Source organism: Notothenia rossii, assembly GCF_949606895.1.
Source record: "Notothenia rossii genome assembly, chromosome: 7".
Classification (NCBI taxonomy): domain Eukaryota; kingdom Metazoa; phylum Chordata; class Actinopteri; order Perciformes; family Nototheniidae; genus Notothenia; species Notothenia rossii.
Window position 1 is genome coordinate 26,189,568 of NC_136905.1, and position 23,312 is coordinate 26,212,879.

At 39.5% G+C, this 23,312-nt stretch overlaps 1 protein-coding gene across 1 annotated transcript in view; it reads right to left on the reverse strand.

Moving 5' to 3' along the window:
• Window positions 1-23,312, reverse strand: part of LOC307046356 (CUB and sushi domain-containing protein 3-like) — a 233,023-nt gene that overhangs the window by 104,216 nt on the left and 105,495 nt on the right. Inside the window, exons 32-37 of the mRNA XM_079692754.1 lie at window positions 16,078-16,191; window positions 15,020-15,115; window positions 14,436-14,639; window positions 6,073-6,197; window positions 5,782-5,878; window positions 4,511-4,615 (exon numbers count right to left, since the gene is read on the reverse strand). Of these exons, the coding sequence (XP_079548880.1) occupies window positions 4,511-4,615; window positions 5,782-5,878; window positions 6,073-6,197; window positions 14,436-14,639; window positions 15,020-15,115; window positions 16,078-16,191 (741 nt within the window). The remainder of the gene's footprint in view (window positions 1-4,510; window positions 4,616-5,781; window positions 5,879-6,072; window positions 6,198-14,435; window positions 14,640-15,019; window positions 15,116-16,077; window positions 16,192-23,312) is intronic.

Consider the following 23,312-nt stretch of genomic DNA (forward strand, 5'->3'; position numbering starts at 1 on the left):
GCAAGAGTAATACACTAATGGGAGGAATGTCAGTATCTTCAGCCGGAGTCAGTGTGGGATTCAATAATAATCAATAGAATCAGCTTCTTTCATCCTTTAAAGAGCAGTGGGTCAGGAGGAAGGATACCTCTGAATTAGATACATGTTGTGAAGCTTCTTGCTCTCTATCTAGCTTACAGACTGGTGAAGCTCATGAAACTATACAATTCAATCGCAGTGTTGTTGATCAAAATTAAAACAAGTTGCATAACTCTCCTCAAGAAGACTATGGTTTATTCATCAAGCATTGCCATCAAGACCAATACATCCAAACCGTCATAAGGCTATCAGCAAAATGTATACGACTCATTAAACCTAAAATGATGCCTAGTGCATTTAATTTCACTTCAAATCATTTTTTTGTAAAGATTCCAACCAGCAGTATGTGTGCCTTAGCTAGTGAGCCATATCTATTTAATCAGCACCTTTCAATGTCAAAAGACATAAAGGTCAATGGAGTGGGCTGAACTGGATGCAACCGACACTCGATATGGCAGGTGGAAGATTAAAATAAGTGTCTGCAAATGTCTGCACACTACACGACTTTGCTGCACGGCTAAACGAGTGCTCTGGAGAAACCGCAGTGGCCAACACACATTCTCTCTTCTCCAGTCACCTCACAACGCACATCTTTCCCACCTGCATATACATTGTGTAAATTCACTAATGACCCAGTGTTTAAGCCATTCATATTTCTCATTTGAGTCCCAATCATAAGGCATGTCAATTTGTGTCTAACAAATTCATTGTTAATATATGTTGTTACAAACTTCCATTTTCGGTTAATTTCCCAAAGTGTGGGTGGATCACTGATTGTTGAGCTGATTTTGGTATGATGTTAAAGCAGTGGTTTTCAAAGTGGGGGGCGCAGAGGCATGACAGGGGGGGCGCGAGAGACCAGGAGGATAATGGTTATTTAAAAAAAAAAAAAAAAAAAATCATATTTTGAAAAATTATTGATTCAAAAATAATATGATACAGTACTATTACGTATGGGTCTCTGTGTTTCATTAAAGCTTGGCTCTGTGTGTGAGTGTGTGGAATGAGCCATTTTGTGTGCGTGTGCGAGCGAGAGAGAGAGAGCGCACCGGTATCGGAGATCGTTGTTGTTAGCTTCTGGTGCTAGCGCGCTACGCTAACGGATATAAGGAGTTTTTTCAACAACTAAGTGGAGGAGGGTCCTCTCCTGTCAGACTGAGAGGCTCAGTGAGCTAAATGACTCTCTCAGTGTTATCTCAGTGGGTCTCAAACGTTTTGGTCACCATTAATGTAAACAATTATTTCCGAGGCACACGTTTATATGATCATTATAAAAAAATAAGAGAATAAATTAAAAACAGGTATGAAATACTATATGACAGTAAAAAAAGAATAAAGTTTAAAAGGGAGTGATTTGTAAAATATCCATAAAGAAAAAGTAAATCTGTTTAAAGTTCTGTTTCATATGGGTGTTGAGAGATGTATCCATAGATCTCTTCATTTTGCTCTCAAAGTGCACCAGATTGATGCTTTTAACTTCAATATTTAAAAATCTTCCCGGGGGAGCTTGCACCTGGACCCCACCATTGTAAGGTCCACACACCGCCTCTAAAAATAGCACTCAACCCCTGCTTACACCTATATGCCGTGAGCTGATTATCTAGCCTTCATTGTAACAGTCGTGGGTACACTGTGTATTTGCGTGGGGATTGTTGCAGTAGAAAATTCAACTGTAGCGACCGGTACATTAATGGAAAACCCTAAATGTTTGAGCACCCTCTATTAAACGTCAAGCTACCCCACAGCACCCCAAAATAAATCTCTGGCGCCGCCACTGAGCCTGACTATTTGTGTTGGGGGGGCCCGACTTTTTTTTTCCTCCAAACAGAAAAAGTTTGAGAACCACTGGGTTAAAGTAACACGTCTGATTGCAGTGAGCTTATAGATACTGCGGTGACACTGCTGCTGCATGATGCATAACATGCAGGGAAGAATCAGGAGGGAAGCAATGTTCTGGGACCTCCTCACCCACTGGTACCTCCATATCTGTGTCTCTCTGCGGTTTGATGCAGTGATTCACCAGCCACTGATCATAGGGCACATTTTTTCATCAACAGTCATGAGGTGCATTGTACTGACCGTGGTTGAAGGTGGGCATGTAGAATATGAGGCTGATCCACATGCTCACTAGGACTGTAATTTATAAAGGGAACCTTGCCCGCAGGTGTGCATGCACAATGTTTATAAATCGGATTATTTTTGGCTGTGGTGTACACTCAGTACACTCAGTATGGACCCTACGCACTGCTACAAATGACAGTTCCCTTGATTTGAGCTCTTACTCTTTTATAAGTGTGCAATGTCCAGCAGAGATGCATATAATTATATTTTCAGGTACTTATGTTACATGGATGGCATTTACAGAAAATTGCTATGACCGCAGGCAGTATTTGAATGTTTATATAAGTAGATAGACTGAAATTAGATGTATAGTAAGGAATGGATTAGAGCATGTCAGGGAATTCATTTATTTTTAAGTTGTCTAGAATCACTGCAGTTTATTGTCTCAGTCACTGCATGTAACTCATGTGGACACTATGTATACCTCTGAAGCAACTAAAGCTCAGTGTTGAACTTTATTTGGGAAGCAAACTGACATACAGTATTGCCTTTGAGAAGACGCCAGTTTCTTTTTAAACTACAGCATACTGTCTGCCTTAGGAGAGCAGTTTTGGAGGATGTTGTAGTGAGTGTGGGTATACAGGATTTCTATAACGGGCCTCAACGGACTGCAACAATGACCCAAAGGGAAACCATTTTAAACAGATGGTTTATTGTCTGGTTCTGTGCCAATCTCTGTTGCCTTTTACTTCCCCTTGTACTGAGCATTTAGAGCATTCATTTGAAGCTAAAAACTGTAGAAAATAAATGGGTGGTTCGAACCAACAACACACTGGAAATAAGATACAAACATAAAACCAGCTACAGGACAAAATAGAGGATTGCGGTGATTAAGACCAAATACTTAAGAATCCAAAAGCTTCTATGAGCAGTAGACTAGAACATCACTAAATATAAAAAACAGAAATACTTAATGGTGTGTTCAAAAGGGAAGCAACATGCCTTAATCACACAAACACAAATGCTTGCCAACAGGCAGTCAGTAGAACCAAGCTTGCAAATATGAAAAGCAACAGGAAAAGTAAAAAGGGAGCTTGACTGGAGCTGGGTTTACACAAAGCATCAGGGAATGCACTTTACAAGGGCAGCAGTGGCAAAGAGGAAAGGGCTGACTGTGCGACATGGCACTGAAGTGATTCTCAGCAGGAGGAAGCTCTGGTGGTGGGGGGGGGGGGGGGGGGGGGGGGGGGGGGGGGGGGTAGCGCAGAAAGGAAAGAGCCCACAGAGAGACACAGTTACACAGAGCTTCCAGGAAAGAGGAGGGTGTTTTGGAAGTGAAGCGCTGACGTGACTGAAGTTGGGTATGATGCTTGTGGACTGACACAGTTGACAGTGAGGACAGACTTAGCGACGACAATGTTTTTTCATGCTTTTGTATACTGGCTGTTAGTGTGAGTGGGAACTGATCTTTACTCAAAGCCATGTTGGTGTGCCTCTGTTTCGTCCCCATCCTCCCATTTCATCATGGAAATTATTGAGTTGGCTTCTCCACTCTTACTTTTCCCACAGCTGCACTTTTTTACTGCCTCTATATACTTTACTGAAAGAAAACAAGTGACAATAGGTTTCCCATAGCTGCCTGTTAGTAAGGAAATGTGTAGGTAAGCGGTAAATAACAAGATAGCAGTGAAACAAATATGTGGAGGAGACAGACAATGCAGTAACTTAAAATCCATCTAACCTTAGAGAGACTAATAACAAGGAGGAAAATTACTTTGACATTAAAAGAGACAAATGGAAAGTGCCTAAGATGTAAATAACAGTCAGGAAATTAGTCACAAAGGACTGTTATTATATATCTGCAGAGGAGCTCCATGTATTACCTGCAAATCAGCACCCGTTTTCATTTAGACTATGTTTTGAATGGGGGACTTAGTAAATCAGTCATTCCATTGGGGACAGCTAAACTTCTTCAATTTTAGACAACGGTACATTTTCAGAATGCTGCTTTGCAAATATGCTCCTAAGTGAATACCAAACTGAGAGTTGGTTGTATTAGTCCCTAAATGGAAAATGATGTGGGTCCTCTGGCTGGTGGCAACTAGAGGACTTTAAAAATGACCACTGGGGAATACCATCTAGAAATCTACAGAAGCAGTTACAAAGACTGAACATTTCAAGAAATCCAGAGAAATCAAAACAAATCCAGTGACTCACTAACCTAACACTATCTCTTTGTCCAACTGTGCCACCCAACCCAGCTGTCGCTCTTACTTATTACAGCTCTGTGCAGCTGCTGCAGGTGGTGGCTGATGGACACATAGAAACAAACTGACAGGACGGAAGGCAGACAAGCCGTCTCTCCTCATACCTGTGTACTCCAAGTGGTAGCCAGCGGCGGACACACTGATGTCGGACTGGAAGGTCAAGTACAGATTGTTGGACGTGCTGTTCAGCAGTTGGGGAATAGTTGTACCTTTACACCACAAAATACAGATGAAAGTTCCAATTCAGATTCATCACCTTCAAAAACACAGTAAGACAGTTTTGTGAAATCATTCTCTATTATTTCACCAGAGGTAAATGCTGGTAGACATAAAACCGTCTTTCAGCAGCAGCCATTTAACCTACATAACCTCGCTAAATGAGTGATGCGGAGTTAATAATAATAAAATGAATCACAGACAATCACATGAAAAATAAAATAACAGTCCATTCCAAAGAAAATATAAATGCAATGCATTTTGGATAATCTGTAATTCATGCCAGGCCTTGTGGGTTGACCAGATCAAATAATTACAAAAGTCTAAATTGTGAATATTGTTACATGAAGGAACAATGATCGCTCAACTATATGGATAACACATGCTGCCTGATTTACACACTTTAAGGTGTTAACATGTCCCAACAATTGTTTTGGATCTTCAATCAAAGAAGCCAGGCTACCAAAATGTAACAGAAGTATTACCTATAATTCAGACCGTAACATTTGCTAAGCAGTATTCTGGGATCTATCTATATATTCTAGTCGTAGGACTTCTGCAATTTGCATGGAGAGTTTTACATATCATTCATAATCACACTCATCAGTTTGGCCCCATTTAAAATGCCTTAACTTTTCACATTGCACGCTGTCCCTCACAGTGGGAGCTGTAATGTGGAGTTATTCGAATATGTAAAGAGTTTTGCTCCAAAATGAGATATCCACCATTTGAATCCTGGTCTCATGAAGCTGAGATATAGAGGCAGAAGTGATTGTGCTCAACCAGTCTCTCTGATACGAAGATACGGCATCTACATTGATGTGACGCCCTGTTTCTAGTAGGTTAACAGGTTGCAAGAGCACCATTTTCATTAGCACGAGCCCTGAGGTAACACTGCATTTGTAAAACTTCTGGCTATGCAGGGGAGACATTATGAAGATCTCCAATTCAAGATTCAAAGAGACAGGAGTATTGTGTGAAGGGAGAGGGACATTTTTTATTCCTTGACTTCTTTAACTGGTTTTTAGACAGCATTCTTAAAGGACATGCCAAATGTCATCAGATCAATCACCACATCTGTCTGCTGCTGGGTCCCCGTAACATCTGATTGAAATTCAAGAGGAACACGACACCTAAAATTCAGTTGGATCCGTTTTACCTGAGTAGCTACCAAGCCTTCGAGCGTTGCCATCCACCCCGTCAAAAAAATCCAGCGAATCCCAATTATGTTCTGTGGCGAAGGTCACAACTTGAATCTAAAAGACAAAATATACCGTAATTCAAACGCAGAAGAATACATACATAATATAAATAAAAAGCTGGATAGCAGCTTTTGTTTCCCCTTTTAAAAATCTAAAAAAGTCAGACGATGGATACAAAAAAGAATAATCTAAAACAAAACATATTTTAAACTCTTATCACACGTTATTCTGCATGTGGTCCCTCTTACTTGGATGCCGGCTCCCTCTGGAACAGAGATCTTCCAGGCACAGTTCAGATAGTTGGCGTACGGCTCAGGGTATCCAGGAGAGAGGATAGTGCCTCTGCGCTCACTTAACACCCCGCCACAAGGAACTACACATAGGTATAATGGATAAAGAAAGAGAGAAAGTCAGTTCAGGGTGAAGTCTGCACACAGTGGTCATCTTAAAAATCATCATGCCACCTGCCAATACATGGCTTTTAAATTAGCGCCTGTAAAATGCCCTTATAAAAATATAATTACCGGGAGTTTTGAGAAAGGTTCTACTTGGTAAAAAATGTAAAACAGCTTCATTTTTGTTTTAAAACCAGATCCTCTTCCACATGACATTATTGTTATTTAATACCTCAGTGGAGGTTTGCATGGAAGCACACTCGCCTCTCGCTCCTTGCAGACATAAACAGTTCAACCCTGATGTTATTTTATCTCTCGCAAGCCACACAAATCCTATCTTTCAATTGTGAAAGCTATTCCTCTCAAAGCGCACCTTGTTTCCACACTACCAGGGCCACAGGTAACATATTTATCACACCTCTTGGCTCTCGGTGAATGTTGAATTGGAGTCAGTGGCCAGGCTGTGCTGACATTTTCAGGCACTGTGATATATTTGAGCAGGGTAGAAATCAAAATGAAAAAAGGGCCATAACAGTAACAATTTCTTCATTGCTCTTCCGACAGTGCCAATTGGCCTTGTATCCGAGCAGCTACTTTCCTCAGTGTTTGGCTCCACTTTTTTTCCATTAGGGATTGTGGGAACCCAGTCTTGCAAACCCACGTTCTTAGGATTATTACACCTATAGAAATGTATTTCTAAAACAAACAACCATTAGTAGCTGGTGACATTTTGCTCAGCAACATCTTTTACAGTATCACTAGAAGAGATCTCTTATCTAGTGTTTTCTCTGGTCTTTCTTGTCGTTGCTTTGCTTCAATCAGCAGATTAAATGCGTTTGTCAGACATATGTTAAGCCATTATATATATTTCTACAATAATGACCAAGACTGTATACTTTAAAAGGTGTGGTATTTAACCATTTCCAAGCATAGGTACTAAAATGCTTCCACCTCCCACTCCTAATCCAAGCCAGGTGCTATTCAAATTGAACTGCAGGTTAAAGAATCCACCTAGCATTCGCTGTAATAGTTTCCCTTTAGAAACCTGAGCAAAACTGTTAAAAAAGGGTAAATTAGGTCCTTCAATTGGTCACAGAGCAGTACAATATGTTCCAACAATGACAAACCAGTTGCTTTTTGTCAGGGACAAGGGTTTACATTACATTACATGTCACTTGTTAGACGCTTTTATACAAAGCGACTTACATACTCAATACTGTGGGCAATCCCCACAGGAGCAATTTGGGGTGAAGTGTCTTGCCCAGGGACACAAGATCCCCTGATCCGAACACCAGCGCACTAGTCCACTGTGCCACACGTTTACCCAGAACATTTCAATGATAATCATTCTTTTCAATTTCATCGGCAAATGGGATAGTTTTGATGCCAAAGAACATAGGAGTCACAGAAAATGAGAGCAAAATGTAATGTGCTACAGGAAAACGTGACTGTCGGACAAGGTAGGAACAAATAAAAACGTGTTCAGCAATCAGCTTCCGACAATGTCAAACTCATCAATATTTTACAGGTTATATCTCCATGATAGAATCGTTTCAAAGTGACTACACTGTTCCTTTTGCTCCGAGTGACACATTAGAGAAGATGACTTTGTACTGTGCCTCACAGCAATCACACAGCAGAGCAATCACACTTTCCTACAACCATGGCCACAGTGTGATGTCATCTTCAGCTAATCATCTAAGAGACCAATGAGAACAGCATGTTTAATTGTTTTGAATTCAGCTCTGCAAATGAGACCTGAAGGTCAATGCCAATGAATATCTAGAGCAGGGGTTCCCAAACTTTTCAGCCCGCGACCCCCAAAATAACAGTGCCAGAGACTGGCGACTCCTGTCAACGGGGTAGGGGGTTAATTAATGTAAAATGTCCGCACTCTCGCGGGAATATCTCCGCATTGGAACAAGCATAAGTTTCACTTTCGATTGCATGATATAGCCCAGCACAGCACCTTCATCACACATGTTGCCACTTGTTTGTACCATTTTCCGACAATTTGTAATCTGTTCTAGTAAAACGATGTGTTTTTTAGGATTTGAAGAAGCATATAGAACAACAATGGATGTATTTTATGAACATTTATCCATGCTGAAAGTAGATTTAGATGTGTTAGGAGTGAGATAGAGATTATTATCTAATACAGGCCTATTCAACTGGCGGCCCGCAGGGCCAGATGCGGCCCAGAACCAACTCCCGAGTGGCCCAGCCTCCCGTCGCCAAATTCCTACACTAGTACAGACCATGAACGCAACACTCCGTGTTGCATAGAAACCACCAAACCACAACGCAGCATGTTTTTTGAAAGTGCATCTAGTGGTGCTAGTAACGGCGGTCCTATGATAGCAACTCTAAAACATGTCTCTCTCAACTCTGAAGCGTAAACAGAGACAAAACGGTCATTTATCTTGTGGAGCAGATCCAAGTCAAGCTGGACCTTTTCGCGACCGACTTGAGCACGGATCGGATGCTGCATTTTCCGACGCTCCCCAAACACATCACATCTCCGGCACAAATCACGGATGTGATGACAGATTTCATTGCGAGGTTGAAAGAGAACTTTGCCGGTCGATTATGGACTTGCTCTGCCCACAGAGGTGATGATGGGCTTTGCCAGAGACCCCTTCACTGTTGCAATAGAGAGGGACGTATCAACCAGAGCAAAGGAAGTGGTCCCCTGCATCGACAAGGGGATATATACACTGGAACTTATTGACATGCAGCCCACCAACGGGCCAGCGAAGTTTTGGAGTGATGTCAAAAAACAGCAGTTCCCTAACGTTCAGAAAGTAGCGATCTGTGTGCTCAGTATGTTTGGATCAACATACACATGTGAATCAAGCTTTTCACACATGAACTCAATCAAAAGTAGCACTCGCTGCTCCCTGACTGACAGCACTCTTCACCAATGTCTTAGGATTGCATTGACATCCTATGAGCCAAAAATCACTGCTCTTGTTCAAAACAAAAAATGTCCCTTCTCCCATTGAGAAAGTCAGCGATGATAAATCACAAATGAGGTGATAGTAAGCACCTAGTTTACTATAGTAGACGTGTAGTGTAGTATTCATTCATATAGTTACCCGTATCCCTTGTTATGGGTTTGTGCACTGAAGGGTTTGACAGTTCTTTCTGTATTCATTTAAATGCACTTTGTAATGTGTCTGGGTCCAATGTGATCAAACGTATGATTTTTTTGTTATTACTTGAAAAGTGAAAAAATAGTATTGCTACAGTACTACCTCTTTGTGTTGCATTGGAGCTCTTTAGCTGTTTTTTTTGCATGTGAGGACATTTATTAAGACTGCTATTATTGTATTCAGTAAATGCACTTTGTGATGTGCCTTGTTCAAAAAAACTAACCTGAATATTTGACTTCTAAAGCAAACAAATGTAATGCTACAACTGTGCACTTTTTTTTCAGATTCTGTTAAATTAATGCTAATTTGTTGTGTTTTTATGCACTTTTTGACCTACCTTTGTTAGATGAACAATGAATACAAATTGCATGTTTTTCATCGCAGTAATATGTGTTGGTTTAAAATGTGTCACTACCCGCTTTTTACAGGCCGCTGAATGTCTGGCCCAGCTGCATTTTGTAGTTATAAAATCTGGCCCAACTGAATGTGTAGTTGAATAGCCCTGATCTAATATATATGCATCCAATTGCATGAAGTGCATGAATTGCATGAAGTCTGTTGATGATCAGAGGCTGTTGTTGGGGCTGCATACATTTTTTTTTTTTTTAGTTTTGTAGGCAGAGCATGCAGGCCTCAGAGAGTTGAACTTGGGCCTGCGACCATAGTTTTACTGTATTTTGTTTTGAAAATCCACGGCGGAGGTTTGTGTCGTACAATGCGGTGTATTTTGCATATCTCTCAGTAGCCAACGATCTGTGAGTCTGTTGGCTTGGACATAGACTCCGTAATAAATGTAGTCTACATTTCATAAGAGGTGTAAAACCTGAGAGCATTTTAAATCGCATTTGAACTAAATGGTTATATAATCTGAATTTGTATTTGATTTATTGTGTGAACGAGGTTATGTAGAGAAGGTTAAGCTGTCATTATTAGGCCGTAATTTGTTATACTGTTGGAATGGTAAGCAGGCCTATTGTTTTGGGATATTTGTGGAGTTAGGTGATCCGTGACTGTTTTTTTATTGGTTAAGTGTCCTTGGTATGAAAAAGTTTGAGAAACACTGCGCTAGTGGATTGTCAAAGGGGGAGCCTCGCTGCGGGGAAATTATACAGATGGCTAGTCCGCCCTTGAAAATGTTCTATGCACACGTTATTATTAATAATAATAAATAAAAAAATTGATAAAATAAATTGATAAGAAAAATTAAATTTTCGATTTTTATTTTGTAATCATCTCGCAACCCCCACGTGGGTTGCTTCGAACCTTCATTTCAGAAAGAAAACGACTGAATTTAAGAATAATAAATATACTCCTCTTCTGTTTTGTACTTATTTATACGGCTTGAATTATTCTAGCGTGAGAACAGGATCTTGACAACAGGAAACAGACTCATTCCACAGAGAGACTCAGTATTTTAAAATCATGTAACAGCTCCTTCGAGTCCACTGAGCTGTCAGTTAATGTAATTGGTCGAGCAAGATTAGAAATCATGACACTCATAAAAGCGTGGAATTCTCCACACCCATCTCAATCTGCGGCAGGCTCATATGTCAGAGTTACTGCAGGTAGACAAGCGTGGGGAGCACACACATTAGGAGACACTATTTAACACCATCTGATAGGCAGAAACTTTTAATTAGAAGTGTTTTAATCAAGAAATCAAAAACGGATCCGCACATTGTGTGTGTACGACATAAGTGTTTTACATCACATGCACTTATTATGCAATATTTTAGGTATATATTCTTAATGGCTTGCAATACTTGTTTGGTTTTGGGAACCATCCATCTTACAAATGTTATATATATATACAAGATTAAACTCATATGCCAAATATGCAGTCAAAAACTGTCTTTTGTCAATCTTATTATCTTGTTTACGGTATATCAATGTTTCCCGTTATCTTACCTCTTTCTTAATTATAAACTGTAGAGTTTAACAGTTTATTCTAAATGCAAAGTTAAAGCTTTCTTTGAATTATTAAGCATCAAAGCAAACACCCCTGCCAAAGTGTCAAAGTTAGTTTGCTTCAAGACAGACAAGCAAGACCTTTGACAAAGTCAACTATCCCAAGATAGTTTAGGACGTCTAATTTCAATTTAACGTGGAGAAAATGTGACTGCTCCCTTTCTCAGGGTAAAAGTATGTTTTGGTTAGTTCTTAAAGAATGACAAATATCAGCCAGTATGTCAAACCTATTATGGATAAGTGAGCAAAATGGATATGATAAGGTATGATGACAAAAAAATTAATATATTTACAAAACACAAATTTCCTTTTGTATGATGTTGTAAGGTTTTAGAGAGATGGGTGGTGCAAAGTTTATTTTTTATTATTTTAAATCCAATTTGTTGTTCTAGAATTTGTATTGCTTACTTCCTTAATAAAATAAACATGAGTGCTATAAATACACTTTTCACACTGGCAATAATTTCCACTTTCAATACAGAAGCTAAAACTCCTAAAAGCATCATGACCTAGACACGTTGCTACAAAAAGGCACTCTGGCCTGGCCTTAACACACACCCCCAGACTGAGACACTTTAATTGGTCTTTGGAGGCCATTTCAAAACAAGAATCAACTGTTTAAAATAAGCCCAGTGTGAGCTGTTTAAGTGTTGCCACCTTCGGAAAAGTGTTTAAGCCAACAGAGAAATCAATTATGTGGACACACTCGCTATGAATCATGACTATCTGTGCAGTCGTGATGTTCTGTAGTGATTTGTGGTTTGTGTAACATTCAGCTACTTTGCACTCATCAATGCTCATCTGCTGTATCAGTATTTACCATTGCATTGCTTTAAGTGTAGCCTATAAAAGATCCTTATTCTTTCCCATCACCTGTTGGTGACATATCCAGATGTTTAAAGAGTTTGCATCCTACACCTGAAACTGAAAAAATAAGAAATCACCTAATTTAATTCAATATTCAGAACTTACGGTAACTAATCATACTCCACCGGGAAAGAAACATCAATTTATTCAAATCAACTTTCTTCGTTAAGATTTAACAGAGGCCACACAAACGCATCCGTTCAGGCGCAGCTAATTAAATCACGATAGAGCTTTGTGTTAACACAAATAAATAAATAAACCTTAGCGCACTAGCCTTGTATTTGTGAAATCGAGAGCGAAACAAGTGTCGCCTGAGGATCCGGGTCAATCAGAGCTGGAGAAGGAGCTGAAAAGATATCTTCTATAACACAGGTGCCTCACAGGAGAACAGTGTCTTATGCCTTCATATCCCATAAAGAGGGCTTAAGTACAGTAATTGAGCATAGTGTTTTCGTGAAGATTTCATGAAACTATATCCATTATTCTGGACGAGTACACTGCCGCTGGGGGTGATGCTGCAGCCAGATCCAATCTCAAGATAAAAATCACTGTGTTTAAAATGGAACCGCGCGTGCCACTGCTATTCCCTCAACACTTGGCAGTAAACTCGGATGAACCCTGGATTGAAATCTTCTGAACTCACCGACTAGGACTATTTGCTGGCTGGCACAAGGCCTGACTTCAATAGATTTTTCCTACTTCAGCTGCAGTTCTTTATCTTCCCATGAGACATGTGGGAGTCTCTGGGAGACCGAGTGCACGGTCCTTTGCATGTTCGGATAACAGCATGTGCAGACAAGGCACGTAAATCTGTTCATGTGTATGGATGTGTGCATATGTATGCCGGTACATTTAAGTGTACATGGTTCTGTATATGCTAGCCAAAAAGCCATGCAGAGAGATACCGGTCCATTCAGTAGACGGTCCACACCTTGCACGGACCATCCAGTGCTACTGGATCATGAATTATTCCCTGTACCTTTTGTGTATGTTAAAAATAAAAACGACGTCTGGTTCCTGTGTACTTGGCATTTTGTATGTAAAACAATCTCATCACTGATATATATGTGTGCCACTGTTGCACCATTGCTCTCTGTTAATGAGTGCGGAGAGATGTGTAACTGTATCTCAATGTATTGTGCATAATCCAGATTCGTAAAAATCAAATGTTGAAAAAGGCAGTTTTTTCAACTCATGAAACAAAACATTTCAAACATTATGCATTATTATCCGTGTACACATTTACAGATGTGTGTACTCATTTATACTAGTATGGTAGATACAATAGTACCCAGTAAGTTCAGGGAAATATTAGCATTAATTTGTGTTCCTAACAACTCCTTGTGAAAATATATCTCTGTTCACAAGCAACTATAGTAGCTAACTTTTTCTGTTTTTTAATGAGTAGGTAGTGAACCATTTAAAAAAAAAGTGTTTTCACTGAAAACAACTGGCTGCTATTGTGATAAACAATTCTGAGAGCCATGGGAGCGCATCACTACGGACAAGTTAAGGACAATGAGCAAAACAATGAGCTGAAACTAGCTATACAAATCAGTCAAATCAAGGGGAGCTGAAGATAGAGCGAAGTAGTTTGCTGAGCTTCATAAAGTCAGGATTTATCGCAGGGTATTGTTTGTATCTGATAAACTAGTGACTCAGTGTATTAATGCATAATGCATGCACACAATGCCTGTATAATGCATCATGAAAGTAAACCTTTATGACGTGTTATGTTATCTGATCACATTGATTATTTGTTTTGCAGTTACTAATGTTTTGACCACCTTGATTAACATATGGAATTCCAGTTTATTAGAAACACCTTCTATTGCAGGTCTGTTTTATTGAATTGCATTACATAATAAATTGTTAACTGAGTTTATGCAGTGCATAGGGAAATGTGGACTACTTAGAAAAAGAACCCGAGAGTGTTGAGTGTTGGACATATTCACTCTATGCCAGTTATTTTCCCATTTGTCTGGAGAGGTACAGGAACAGAAATCCCTTGTCTGAAAAGAAAATTGATGTTACACTTTGTTGTTCTGTTTGTCCTTGTGTTTTGCTTGTTGTCTGAACTGTCTGGCCATAGATTGGCATTAGGATTTATAATGAGTAGACACCAATGTGTCAGACACCTGCTGCATCTTATTGAATCTGTGTGTCAGTGTTTGAGTGTGTGCATGCAGGGGGTGCGGCGAGTGTTTGGAGGATGAGGAAGCTTACCGACACATGTGGGCACAGTGCCGTTCCACTGGGCCAGGGCACTGGGCACGGCCTCACACCTGATGGCGTTGGAGCCGTGCAGCGTGTAGCCTGGATTGCATTCAAACAGCACCACCATACCGATGCCAAAGTCGTTCCCTATCCGCTTTCCAAACCGGGGCTCAGGGACAGAGCTACACTGAGACGCGCTTGTCCTGGGGACAGCTACAGAAGAGGGGAGGAAGTGAGTATGAGAGAAAGAAAGACAAAGAGAGGTGGGTGGGCGTGGTAGGGAGAAAGGCAACAGGAGAATGAGAGATGGCAAGACAAAGCAGACAGGGAGGAATCTTGAAGCCCTTGTGAATATCCTCGCACGTCATTAGTCTCTCCCGTGGTCGTGCCAGGATGGGATGTTTGACTCCATATCATCCTGCTCTGCTCAGCCATGCCTAGCCGCAGCCAATGGCACTCTGCTGCAAAGCCCTTTATGTGATGAGTGCAAGGCTAAAGTATCTTTCTTTTCCAAAAGCAAGCAAACACACTCAATGCACCAAATAAGATTCCCCATCAGAATTCTGCAAACGTATAAGAAAAAGCAGCCTTACCTTGGTAGACAAAGTGAAATCCTTTGGCTGTTTCTGTTCCATTTGTGGTAAACTTGAGTGTAATCTTGTTTCCTGAACTCAAAGGGAGCGTCTCTCCTAAAATACAGAATCAAAAGAAGTATTATCGACTCTTTAAGAAGAAGCTGTCAACAGATAATAGTTGCACTCACTAACACATAATGGACAATTTATAAACACACGCTCTGCATGACCTCATTAACTGTTAAATTAATCAGGGCAAAAGAGTGAGAATATTGATTCAGTTATGTGTAACATGTCAGTATGATTTAGTTTTGAGTCTAATCTGATCTACAATATATCTTCAATGTTATTGCTAGAATTGACTGACCTGATTATATTTCTTTTTTTACTGTGTCACAGTGTAATCAAGAAGAATATGACAATAAATTACAGCAGCTGGTTTTCCTTTTGTTATTTTGTATTGGGATCCTAGTAGTTAATTCTGTTGTAATCACAATGTATTATGTATCATCATTGTTTCATTATCATCATCATAACAGAAATGTAGGAAGGGAAACAAATTGTTATACTTGGCATCATTAAGCTGGTAGAATTTTTGATTTGTCTGAAAAAAAGTGTAATTTGATTAGAATTGAGCTGAGGGAAGAATGTGCTTTCTTGCCTGCAGAACAAAATTCTGTTCTTGGTAGAACTACTCAGACTTATGAGTCAAAAACAACATGGCATTACCAGGGCATTACACTTAGGGGTTCCAAAGGTAGGGCTGCTCAATTAATCCTATTTTAATCGCAATTACAATTTTGGCTTGCAACGATTATGAAAACAACGCAATCGAAATAAAACGATTATTTATTTTGAATCTTTTTTTGGTTTTTCAGTTGAATTATACTTTAAGTTCAGGGTAATCAACTGTTAAAAACATACTGTTCAAATGTTTCGTTTCAATAAATGGATGTTTTCCAAGTAAATAGATAATCGTTTTTAATACTCGTGATATCAATTATTGACCCAAATAATCGAGATTATGATTTTTGCCATAATCGAGCAGCCCTATCCAAAGGTATGTTTTTTTTTACCTGAGTGTGACCCATGTATAGAGGAAAGGAGGGCTGAATCTGGGGAGGATCCATCGTAGATCTCGACCACATCACTGTTCAAAGTCTGGAATACCACAAACTGCCCAAACAGCACTGCAAAGAACGAAGGGGATGGAAAACATGAATGTGGTAAACAAAAATGACAAGTCGAAATGCAGCCCATTCACTGGGGCTTGTATTTTCCCTGATAGGAAATGATCAGGGAAGCTGGTGATAATAAATGTTTTATCGTTTCCAATAATCTTTCAAGAGTCTGGCTGCTGCTTTGAATAGTTGACATGTTGAACCAGGCAGTAACACAGAGGTTAATGTTGTTTTGACTGGAATACTTCCTTTCGCTTAAGGGTCATGTATCCGAGCTAATTTGCATGCGCCTCTCCCCAGATGGGCACCATGAACAGATTTCAACCCAACAAATTAGTCATAACACTTAGACTTTAAATAGGCTAAAACTTGATTAAAAAAATTAATGAAGTGCAGGAGTGGCCAACCCGCGGCTCTCGAGCCGAATGCGGTTCTTTGCCCAGTCTCAGTTCATATCGAATTTTTGCGCATATGTATCCCAGTTCACAAAGGCTTACAACACACAAGTTCCAGCCCAATTGTTGCACAGAGTTTTCAACAAAGACGTGCTTCAGCCAATGGAATGCAGATCCTGCAGTACTGGAGGCGGGCTTTACTGCACTCGCGATAGTGAAGGGAGAGATCTGCTTCCGATCGGCAGAAATATAACTTGGATAAAACTGTAATAACTCAATATAATGTTGTCAAATCAAAACGGTAACAATTTGCAGTTGTGTATGTGAGAAGGCCTGCTCCCGGAAAGCTGGCAACTGACACAGAAGGACTCCCGAATTTGGTGATTCGCGGTAAAGAAATAAACAAGAGAGAGAGAGTGCATCTCTGTCAGCAGAGCTTCTGTCAGTCAAAGGGTACAAGTTGAGATGTCATGTGAGGAGAATTAACTAAAATACACTTCAATTATTTACATTTTTAAACATCGCAAATATGCCCTTTCATGCATTTGAGCCCCTTCCACATCCTCTGCACGTTTCAAAGAAGCAACATGCATAGTATGATAACAACTTTTTTCAAATGTTTTGAACTGAGAGTTTGTGTGTGAGACACAATATCAATGGTTGACTATAACTGGCCTCTGGTCTTAATACTGGTCGGAGAGGTTTAAGTCCATTTCTGTCAATATCATTGGACTGTGACATTTATAGGAAATCTGGCTGAGCAGAGGTATGTGTTTCTGTGAGAGGGTGTGTGTGTCTATGGGAGGGTGTGTCTGTGTGTCAATTATTGTACATTTTTAGATTTTCATGTTGTATGTGTGAGAAATAGAGAGGGGCACATAGAGGAAGAAAGTGAGGGAGAACCCAGAAAGGCTGAGAGCAAAAGAGAGAGAGAGAGGTCGGGGTACATACACCCAGCATGTGTGCCTGTGTGTATGATGTGGCTCTTTGCAGTAACACATTCAAATGATTGGCTCTGTACCTCTGACTGGTTGGCCACCCCTGTATTAGTGCAAATCCATTCAAGGAATTATAGTTACAAAATAAAATTGGCATATGTTGGGACACTAAACAATAAGGCAGTGCAGTAGTTTCTGTGATTTGAAAGAACATATACAAGAAGTATAACATATAATATACATTTTATGACTGTTATTTGCATGTGTGAGGCAGTTAGATAATCTGGGGTTCAGATACTGTATACGGGGGATAAGGGGAAATTAATTACATTTTTGTATCCTTTTAGAGAAATCTTGTCCACCAATTAATCAGGTAGGGTACCTAATTTCACCGCTCTTGTGATTAAAATGTATATTAAAAAAATCATATTTTTGCGAAAATGTAGGAAAATAATATTGTAATATTTACCTCCTACAACAGATGTCAAATAAATGTTAGTATAGAATAGTTCCAATATAACCAGCAGGTTATTTCTTTGATTTTGTAAACCTGTTTATCCATATGTCATAACACCAAGCTTTGTCCTCAAAATGTCCAAATAAATTCACTTAAATGAGAAATAATCCAAGAGTCCAGTAAGTAATCAACAGCTACAATACATACAGTATCTGGTGCTTCCAGGACAGTATATTTTTTATAGGTCACCATTTCCTCAAGCAAAGTATTATTTGCTCACCTGCTGCAAACCATGATGTGACATTATCTTAACAACCAATAATATGGTAGTCCCTTGAACGTTGTACCCATCATTTGTATGCCATGGCATTTATCATGTGGAGAATAACCTTTACAGAAAACAACGGTGCAACACAGAGTCAAACTGAAGTCATATTTGGTCATCCCTCTTTGCAATCATAGATAATGTTGGCATTATATTAAAAATAAATATGGAAAGAAAGTCTTTAGTCTTCTCAGAAATGCTCCATTTCCTTTCAGCTGCTTGAGGGAACTTTTAGTGAGTGGTTGATTGACAGCAGCTGTGAGGCTGAGCCCCAGCAGGAGAACTAAAAGAAAAGTAAACAATCTTGTGCTGTAGCTTCCGTATCATGGGAATACATTGGGTTGTTTTGGGTATTGAAGGGTAAGAACCACACCAGCATCTAAGGTAACATTTGCAGGGTGCTTTACAATGTGCAGCATGTAATTAGCTATACCACGCAAATGAAAGTTGCCAATGCAAGTTTCTTCTTCTTTGCTTGGGAGTTTGTTTAACAAGCTAAGGCTTGGGACAAGACGTTCCTAAACCTAATCTCTGTTAGTTTTCCAAACAAAAGCAATAAGATTGTCTGCTGGGCAAAACTAGGGGGCACAAAAACAAATATAAACTACAAAACACCTTCCTTTTTGATGTTATTCTTTTCTTCAGAAGAACAGAGGAAAATTATGTCCACAGTACATTATGTACACAGTTACTAGGTACAGCCATCAAGCCAATAACGTCATTGTGTGTGAACTGCACAAAGAGGGCATCTGGACAATGTCTTTGTAGAGTCTGACCTTTAATTCAAATAAACTTCTATAATTTATGTTATGTGAGAACATCATCAATTATCACAAAGGAAATAATTCATTCTTATCTTCATTTAACTAACTAACAGCGAATTTATGATAATTAATCTGGAAGGATCTCAATTATTTCCTGCATGAATATTTCCAATCAAGCATTCCTGATTGTATCGATGTGTACACAACCTTGAAAATAATCAGCTCTGTCTCTAACCAAATGAATAGACATAGTCGACTGGATCACTACGACCGTGATAACATGTAGGTTGTTGTCTGTTCTGTTGTGCATGCTAATGTGCTAAGTAGTACTGTACTCTACTGTATGTTGGTGCATTACAAAAAAAGTACTTCTTACTAACTGCTTCTCCCTCACCTTCGACTCTTTGAGAATTGGTGTTTACACATGTTTTAACATTTAGCTGGGGTCAGCATGTCGTTGTGTCCCTGGGCAATACACTTCACCCCAAATTGCTCCTGTGGGGATTGCCCACAGTATTGAGTAAGTCGCTTTGGATAAAAGCGTCTAACAAGTAACATGTAATGTAATGTAGCTCATTAGCACGCTCACCATGTTTTTTCCCAAACGCCAGCTTATATTGGTCTCCAATCAGGCAACAACAGTTGGATGTTAAATGAGGCGATGTACAGGACACGACAGGCTTCTCCTACAGTTTAGGCAAACCCCCATCACATCACCAAGGTAACTGACCATACACTCTGCCATCCCTATCATATGGAAAATCTTTCACGCCCAACCTGCAGCTCAGGCTCCAGGCACTGAGTTGGTTGTGTTCAGCTACGAGCTAGAAAAAAAAGAAAACAAATCTAAAACATAAGATGTATTTCTTAAGGGAACAAGGTTAGGAAAATAAAATAATTTTAAAAACTGATATTTAACCCCTTAAACAAAATTGAATTCCCAAATGCATCCGGTGTGTGGGATGGTTGTTAGACACACTATTCAGAAAAGCATTCAGAAAAGCAAGATTTCAACTCATAATTACTAATGTGTTGCGTCAGCAAACATTAACCTTGAAAAATGATTATGCTTAGACTTTCACTATTTTAATATCACAAATAATAGTAACACTTTTTAAAATGTTTGTAAATTAGAAGTAATTATAATAACATTATAACTAATACAAATGCTAGAAGTTACTGTAAACACAACTGAATTAAAAGTGTCATCAAAATAAAATAACAGGTTTACTGTCCAACCAGTTAAAGTAGCCACTCTAGTTGGTATAAATGCAGGTTAACTATAATTGGATCAAAATGTGAGGAGCAGACTTCCAATGACCAAAACTGCTAGTAATAGCTCTCGCCAATGTGTTAGCTACATCTGCATGCCCAAAGGCAAAATACAAAAGACCCTCATGAAAAGGTGTAAACAACACACTGGTAACAAAGGCAATTGCTAAAAGGTAAAAAATGGCAGCATATGTTTTGTCCTTCTGGCTATGAATTATGGAGCAGCTTCCTGTCGTCTTCACTTAAGCAGTGGCAGTTGGGCTCTCCTCTGGCATGTAGCCTCGCAGTACAGCACTGTAAAACTGTTATACCAGCCACATAACTAAGATGGACACAGCAAGAGAGAGAGAGTAAGAGGTAGAGTAAGAAACAAAACTGAGAGGCAAAGCACCCCTAACAGCCAGTGGAGGCAATGCTGCAATGGGGGATTGAGCTGATCACAAAGCAAACAACTAAATTCAGGGATCAATTCTCGTCATTCTGCAAAAAATGTGTTTATAAAAAAGGTGCCTTTAAAATGACTGAACTCACAATGGCCAAAGTCAAATGACAACCTGCACACATGTTTGGACACAAGAAAGGGGAACTCACACAGAGCAGCACAGGAATAAATGTTTCTTTATCTGTTGAATAGTGAGGCTGCCTATGGCTGAACCAGGGTCTGAATAAGAGATGATTTTCCCCTTAGGGACGGCTCACTGCTGTGGTATTAGCATACCAACACCGTGCTGTGTTTAATAGGCTACTCTCCCCTGCTTTGTGAACACACACACACACACACACACACACACACACACACACACACACACACACACACACACACACACACACACACACACACACACACACACACACACACACACACACACACACACACACACACACACACACACACACACACACACACACACACACACACACACACACACACACATACAAACACGAGAACATGTACACACTCTCACAAGTACAGCGTTGTTCATTTCTGCCTCTAATCCAAAGCCAGCCATGCATGACTCCAATCTGCTCCTTTGCTGTAATCACGTCCAGATATTAAGTCAATAAATCATTGTAAACTTGTTACCTAATTTATGCAGGACTATGATGAATCTTTTGTCCTCTGGGCCTAGTCATGGTAGTGTAACTTAATGCACTTGAACAATGGACAACATGAATTATCCCACAGCATTAAGTTGATTTAGTCGGACACCACTTTGGGTATTAGATGATGAGTTTCATGCATTTGTATATCCTATATCGCTATGCCTGCTGGGCTTAAGTAATGAAAATAAAAGTATAACTATAGATTGATCCAAGTCTCATGTGATGGTAATCTAATTCTCCTTCAGTTTGAAAGCAGTAATTTTGATAAATGTAACAAGAAGCTGTGATGGTTTCTTCATTACTTGGGGGCTTTCTGACAGATATGAATGGTATTAAATAGGATTAAAGCAATACATTCTGGATGATCATATATAAGGAGTCATTTACAGGATGTAAAGGGGTTGGAAAGAGAACACCGTCACATACATTTAACACTTAGAAATTATCTTCATAAAATACACCTAGCAAGAGTTGCATAAGATATTTGTATGTGAAAACAATCTAAATTATTTGAGGCATGAATGCAACAAAGGAATGGTTCCTACTTCTTGGTACATCCTGACTCAATACACACAGTTTCTAGAGATATTTGCCCGTGCATTCACACTGTGAGAATCCATTTGCCAGCACATCTCAAAGGTGCTCCATTAGGCTGGGATCTAGAGAAAGTGCAGGGAAGTGTAGGAAATCACTGTCATGTTCCTGGAACCATTTTGGGATGATGAGTGCTTTGAGACTCTTGTTTCAAGTATGCATGCGAAGAAAGTTTAGACGGTTGGGTCTAAATGGTGCTCAGGTGGCATTAAGAGTAATGTGTGCCAAGAAAACACCTGGCACTATTACACTACATAAAAACATGTATATTGTGTAGCTTCCAAACCTAAAACGTTGGCTCCACTTTTCTGTTTTCTTCTGGCTTCCTATCAACTCAGCTTTTAGGACCTTTAACTGTCAAAAACAAGGGCGTGTGCTGCAGACAGGCTCATTACTATAAAGCAGAGAAGAGAAATGTCATAATCTTAGAAAGGCTATTTCAGTCCATGTCTCTGTCCTCTTTGCTATTTGATATCCCTCTACAAAATGAATGAGTATGCCCCAATGGAACATATTTTTTTGGTTGTGTCAAGTTGATGGTTTATCAGAACACGAATGTATGCCTGCAAGGAATACAAATCTCAGTGCAAGTTTGAGATCCTTTTGTATGAATTAGTGTATCTTGCCTATATATACATTGGTACTGTAGCAACAGGTCTTATTGAACAAAAATATACATTGCGTACGAGCAATGACCTATGATCTTTTGTCTCTCTGAGCAGCAACATGGATGTTCTGTATGTTCGGTATGATTGGTTGGGTTCAAATAAGAGAGTCTATAATGCCTCTGCAAGTATAGGTTTTCTCTGTTGCTACAGTATGTTATCGTATACAAACAAATATGCTCCTGGATTGCCTGTGGGTTATGTTTTTCAGCAGCATTTTGAGTCCCAGGTATGGGATCTCGGAGGTTATCATTGTCGCCTCTCAACATGACAGATTCATGTTATTTCAATGCAGTCAAGCAGCTGATACCACTAGACAATTTGGCTTTAGACAATGCGGTAAAAGTAGTGTATCTAGCACCTAGTATTACAATATTTATATGAGCAATGATCACAACCATTAATTACCATAAAAGGGTTACCACATTATATTTCACTCAATAGGGATTTCAAAAGAAATCTATAAAAACAGAGATTATTTTCCTGTGATGTAATTATTAGAAATGTGCTAACGACTCAACCATGTGAATTATTGGAATATTGAGAATTAGATACCACTTTCTCCATGTTTCAGGAATGAAACATATTTAGCATAAATGGAAACAAAGCTACCTTA